This window comes from Cynara cardunculus (assembly GCF_001531365.2).
Source record: "Cynara cardunculus var. scolymus isolate 2C chromosome LG 5, CcrdV1, whole genome shotgun sequence".
Classification (NCBI taxonomy): Eukaryota; Viridiplantae; Streptophyta; class Magnoliopsida; order Asterales; family Asteraceae; genus Cynara; species Cynara cardunculus.
Window position 1 is genome coordinate 27,398,670 of NC_037532.1, and position 5,963 is coordinate 27,404,632.

Consider the following 5,963-nt stretch of genomic DNA (forward strand, 5'->3'; position numbering starts at 1 on the left):
CTAATATCGATATATTTTTGTCAAATTTTTATGATATCGTCAAACATATATTTTATTCAAAAATAAAAACATCATCGCTTTCTCAAAATCACATAAAGTCATATTATAACATCGACTGAAATAAAGAATAAAATGAAATATTAAAAACACGATGTATCTCGCTGCATTACGCGAGTACTCTTCTAGTAAAATATAATAAGTATAACCTTGTTTTTTATGCAACTTACATAAACATTTTTAAAATTATTATTTTTACTTTTTGATAACTGAATATATTGAATAATAATTAAAAAAATATAAAAATAATTGATATAATTAATAATAATTTTAAATAATTAATATTAATAAAGTAAAATCACTTGTTAACTATAAAAATACCTGTAAGCATTTAGTTAAAAACGAGGCCCATGGAATTTGGGCCAAATATTTCCTTCCAATCTTAATAATTACGTACGTGGCCCAAGTTTTTGTGGTATTGAAAACATCGATGAAAATGGAAAAGAATCGAATATTTTCTCGATCTCTCTCTCTCTCTCTGTACAGTCGAATTGTTGTCTGAAGGATGACTACTCTCGCTAATTCTTTCGTTTCAGTACCGAACCAACGGAATCAGTTGTTTTCTGGTATATCTATTGCATAATTGAAGTTTCCTCTAATGTAAATTTAGTTTGACGTTGCGAAATTTGATCATAATTTTCGTTTGAGTTCAATTGTGGTGCGAAACTTTGAATACAGCGTTCGATTTGTTGTTTATATCGAAATTGTAGCTTGTTTTACATCTCTCTTACAAGCATCTTCACTTAAACTTGTGATACACTGTGTTACTTGCAATTATGATGAAGTTGACTGATTATGTTGCTTAAATCAACTGATTTAGACTGTATTTTGGGGGAATGGATTTGGAGGGTTGGAATTGGAATTGGAAATTGAAGCGGATTTCTCTCAAAACTTCCTTGATGAGTTTCATTCTAGTTCTAATTTCAAGCCGGGGAATTGGAATTCCGAACAATGAGTGAAATGAGGCTTGATTATCATTTCTTAATTAAGTAATGAATTTCAATATTTCGTATCAATTTGTAGTTAAACCTTCGTTTAATGGCATATCTATGAACTTTAAGTTATAATTAGACAACATATCCACAATTCCCTTGGGAGTTAGGCTTTATGGATCTTACATATATATTTTCATGTTGGCATCAGGTATCTAGTCGGTTTGGTTCATGTCAGTGCAGAATGAAACTATAAAACATCAGTGAGAATATGTGATATCCCCAGATTACTTATGAAAGAGCCCTTGGGGAGAGAAGGAGGTTTCAACATATATAAAGGAGAAATGGTCCAAGTCTAGCTAAAGTGGGACTCTAACAACATGTAAAAAAATAGACTATAGGAAAGGAAGAATGCAAATGTTATTGTGGATATGCTATATCATAAGATCATAGTTTGAAAATATTAGCAGACAGGAACTATGTTTAGACATATTCTCTCATTTTCACTCAAAAACTCTGGTGTCCTTGATGCACCAATTTTAATTTAGCTAGAAAAATGTCAACCCCATGTACTAGTTCCTTTTGATGCTGTTGCCATTGTTCGCATATCAACAGGGATGGGAAACCTACAGATTCCTCCTGTGGCTGGTGAAGTTCTGAGCAAGTATTGATTTATTTATGCTCCAAGCTGCAAATCGATGATCATATTTTTGAATTATATGGCTTGCTTAACAAGCACAAGCAAGGATTGGATAAGGAAGGCAGCAAAGAACATATGCAAACATCTATGGCGAGAAGATACTTACACTTCGTCCCACTGATAGGGATTATTAAGTGTAAAATCATGGTTAATGTGCCTTGCAAACATTTGACTCACCCTTTGCTTTTTCACATTCAGATTTTGGAACTCCTTTTTTTAGAATGGATGCAACTGTATATTTTTTGAGTCAATGTATTTTGACTTCCATTTGGATTCAATCTTAGTCTGGTCCTTGCAAAACTCCAGATTCTTCATGAAATCTTGTATCAAATCATCTCAATTCTCTTCAGCATGCATTTTCATCAGTGGATCCTGTCATTAAAGTTCAGTGGTGTAGATTTTTTAGAATGTCAATGTACTTTATGTGGAATTGTTTATAGCCTTTTTAATATTGCCCATTTTTTGTTTCAAATCTAGCTGCCAGAGTATGACCTTCAATTGGTATCTTTTTCCTAAGTAGTGAGTATTATCTTCCATTAATTGAAACATCATACCTTTAAGCTTTTAGCATGCATTTCTATATATGCTTTTTGTTAAACTATGTGATTGCCTTCTCAACTTGTGTTTACAATATGTTCCATCATTCCCCTTCCCTCCTCCCTCCTTCCCCCAACGCACAGGTTACATGTGTTCAGATCTTTTTCCAACATGTTACAAGTTAACTGATGGTAGGTTCATTGATGCAAGCAGACCAATGCCTTGGCTCCACTAATCTGTGTATTGGCCACAGTGGAACAACTAAACTAAAGAAGCACAGGAAATCACTTATTGTGCGAGCTGGGTACGTTATTGATCTTTATACAGACTTATTTGTTCATTTGTTTATATAAGATAATAAGATCACATGCAGTGTGGTCCTCCACCAATTTTCTAGTTAGTATGCAGGTAAGATGGGGTTGTTAACAAGTATTGCTGAAATATCCGTTGACATAAATGTCTTGCTATCAGGCACACATTTATTTGATTAAAAGATCAAAGCTCTCATTTATTTAATGGATTGATCTTAGCTAAGCTCTATAAAATCCAGAACCATTGTTTCTATGATGAATATTTCCCTTCTAATGATGGAACCATCTTTATATCTGATACATGATGCCTCGTGCATCCGCCTCATCTCTAACTGCATGTTCTTTTCAGCTTTGCAACTTCTTGTCGCATTTGGATGCTTAACTTTTTTGTGACAGTTAATTGCCCCCTATGCATCTGCAGAACAAATGATGATAGACTAGGTGGAGCCAGCTTATTTGTTGGTGGCTTTGTATTGGGAGGAATTGTTGTTGGAACATTAGGCGCCATATATGCACCCCAGGTATTCTTATGTCATTCTTCCAGTGATCTTTAATTATGTTGGTTATATAATTCTCTTTAGTCTCTTAGTGCTATCACCTCTTGTTGTTGGTCATGAAAATTTCCCACACGGGATGACTTTATCTGGTTTGAATATATTATTGGTGGACCTATCTTGTGGTCTTAGTCTATCAAAATTCAGATAACACTGTTACCAAAATAGCAGCCAAAATAGTAGAAAGAAAAAGAACTCTATTTGTAGCTGTATGATTTATCAAAAAGTTCTGAAGCAGCAAGTTTAAGCTCATGCAGTTGTTACTTCTGGTCCATCATTCACATTCAGGGAAAAGTATATATAAATTATCAGATAGCTACAACAAAAGTACTCCCTCCGTCCCAAAATGTTTGACTTGACATATAGTTAATTAAAAACCATTGTCTGATTGAAGTAATGACTAGTGTGCAACAAAGTGTAGAGAACTTACTAAAAAGGGAATGTTAGAAGTTTTTTAGAAAAACAAAAAATAGTTGGTGTTACCCTTTTTTCAGATAGAGGGAGTAGTGTTTTTGTGCAATGGCATCTGAAGGTGTTTGTTTGTTAGATTGTGAGGATTTCGTGCATTTAAATTTGCACATTGAGCGATGATATATACACACATTTGCCGATAATTTCACCATGCAGATTAGCAAGGCACTTGCAGGGGCAGACCGAAAAGATTTAATGAGGAAGCTGCCAAAATTTATATATGATGAAGAAAAAGCCTTGGAGGTGAGAACTTGCTCTTTCATTTCGAATACTAGTCTTCCCTGATATAAGGCAAGCTAGTTTCTAGTGTATTATTTGAAAATTATTATTATTACTATTTATATTTTTATTATATTTTATTTTCCTTACAATCGCATTGATAAAGGGCCATGGTTGCATACATTGACCTGCCAGCAAATACACCAATCTTGTTTCTGCGTGTGAAACTACGCATGATGGCTGAGGGGACATAACTTAGTTTCCTGTCTATCAAAATATGTGCATAATTCATTGGACATGTCAAGGTTGGAATATTTTTTTGGTAACCATAGGTGTCTGGCCAGCTTGCGTGCACCTATACTTATCCCATAGGGCCCTAAAGATAACAGTCATGAAAATCCCTGGCGCCCCTAAAAAGGCTCTAATTGGCGAGCTTTGGAGAGGAGTACCTAGGCCTGTCATTTATTTGTCAGTTGGGCTGACCCTCAAGGTTTATCAGACATGCAAGGGGTAGAATTTGCACTCATGATTTCTAGATAATCACGAGGAAGTCACAACCAATTGGAAGTCTACAACACATTTACCTGCAAGTGCTTGCTCAATTTGTTTATTAATCCCAAGGGCCAGCTCAACTCAACTGGCAAATAAAGGTCTGGCTTTCGGGATCTTTCTCGTAGGTCGCCGATTCAAGTCTCAAACCACCGGAGATTTTCTTGACTTTTATTTTAGGGCCCTATGGGATTAGTCAAGGTGCGCACAAGCTGGCCCGGACACTCATAGTTACCAAAAAAACGTTTACCATTATGTGTAGAGTCTGAAACTTACCGAGTTGAATGGTTTTATTGACAACAGAAAACACGCAAGATACTGACGGATAAGATTGCTCAGCTGAACTCTGCAATAGACGATGTTTCTGCTCAACTGCGTGCCGATGACCCTCCAAACGGATCATCAGTGACCACCAATGGAGTTGAAGCTTCCTCGTACTGACCATGTTCAAAAGTATGTTATATATTATCACAAATTTAAGATTCCTAGGAATCATTGATGATTGATTGTGTTCACTGTTCGGTCTTCACTGATTGTTTGAGATGGTTGGTTTGGTTCTTGATAATTGTTGTTATCCTCCTGCTAATCGACTTGATCGTGTTACAAAACCGAAATGCTTACAATTTTATCGTGATTTAGGCAAAAGTACGATTAGAAGATTCCGAGAGTCACTACCCTCACCTTATTAGATAACATTTTCGGGCATCAAAATGGATCGTTAGTAATTGCCTTTTACCTGGTAAGCACTTAACGGTTAAGAGTCTTTTACCTAACGGGGTAAGATTTTTGGTCCTTGTTATGCATCTTACGGGATAAGATTCATGCTCACTTGGTAAGGTAAGCGACACCCAGTAAGCGCTTACCCAAAAAGCGCGATAAACGGCCTCCATAATCAAAGTGCACATAAAACCAGGGGTAAGGCAAGTATCGTTTTTGAGGACTTCAGTTTCACAGAAAAACTTTTGGAATTGTAAGGATTTGGAATCTTTAGGTCCGTTTGATTTGAAGGATCAATTGAAGTTGGAATTAGATTTCGATCATTTCCTAAATTTGAAATCCTGAGATTTTATTGGAATTTTATAACCATAGGATTTTGAAATCTCAGAGTGATATTGATATTTTATGAGATCTCAAAGGATTTGTATGTAGGAAGGTTTTAAAATTTGTTAATAACATTTGTTTTGAAATAATTAATTGATAAAAAGATAATTTAATTATATTTATATTTATAATTATTTATAATTTATAATTTGTTTTTATAAATAACTGAATTCAAACTCATTCCAAGTCTTATAAACGAAATACACTAAAGATTCCAAATCTTTTCATAAAATTTAAATTCCTGAAAACCATTACGCTTGTTTTGATCCTATAATAACCAAACCAAACCAAACCATTCCGTTAAATCTACAACAAAACAAACTAAACCATAAAATTATAACTAATTTAAGGAACCTAAGATAGTTGAAAGTGACATCTTGAAACTTCTGTATAATTAAATTATTGATGTAAGCCCCCAAATCAACAATCTACTCATTTTTCAAATTTATACTCGCTTTCTTTTTTAAATAAAAATTAGATTATTTATTTCCTTTTAAATTAAATTATCAAAAATATAATCAATATTTTATTT

At 34.2% G+C, this 5,963-nt stretch overlaps 1 protein-coding gene across 2 annotated transcripts; it reads left to right on the top strand.

Moving 5' to 3' along the window:
• The first annotated feature begins 495 nt into the window (after nucleotides 1-495).
• On the top strand, nucleotides 496-4,934 carry LOC112513715. Of its 2 annotated transcripts, none has more exons than XM_025120069.1 (5): nucleotides 496-623; nucleotides 2,440-2,530; nucleotides 2,959-3,058; nucleotides 3,719-3,805; nucleotides 4,634-4,934. In XM_025120069.1, the coding sequence occupies exons 1-5, from the start codon at nucleotides 563-565 to the stop codon at nucleotides 4,769-4,771; spliced, it is 477 nt and encodes a 158-aa protein (XP_024975837.1). In that variant the 5' UTR covers nucleotides 496-562; the 3' UTR covers nucleotides 4,772-4,934. The 2 variants fall into 2 exon arrangements, with proteins under 2 accessions (XP_024975837.1, XP_024975836.1); XM_025120068.1 differs by having other exon boundaries at nucleotides 497-623; nucleotides 2,422-2,530.
• Nucleotides 4,935-5,963: the final 1,029 nt, after the last annotated feature.

Excerpts from the sequence above, each read along its gene's own strand:
- LOC112513715 (XM_025120068.1), top strand. The coding sequence starts at position 563 with ATGACTACTCTCGCTAATTCTTTCGTTTCAGTACCGAACCAACGGAAT. Across the intron at positions 624-2,421 it reads ACGGAATCAGTTGTTTTCTG|GTTCATTGATGCAAGCAGAC; the intron begins GTATATCTATTG and ends AACTGATGGTAG. Across the intron at positions 3,059-3,718 it reads GCGCCATATATGCACCCCAG|ATTAGCAAGGCACTTGCAGG; the intron begins GTATTCTTATGT and ends TTCACCATGCAG.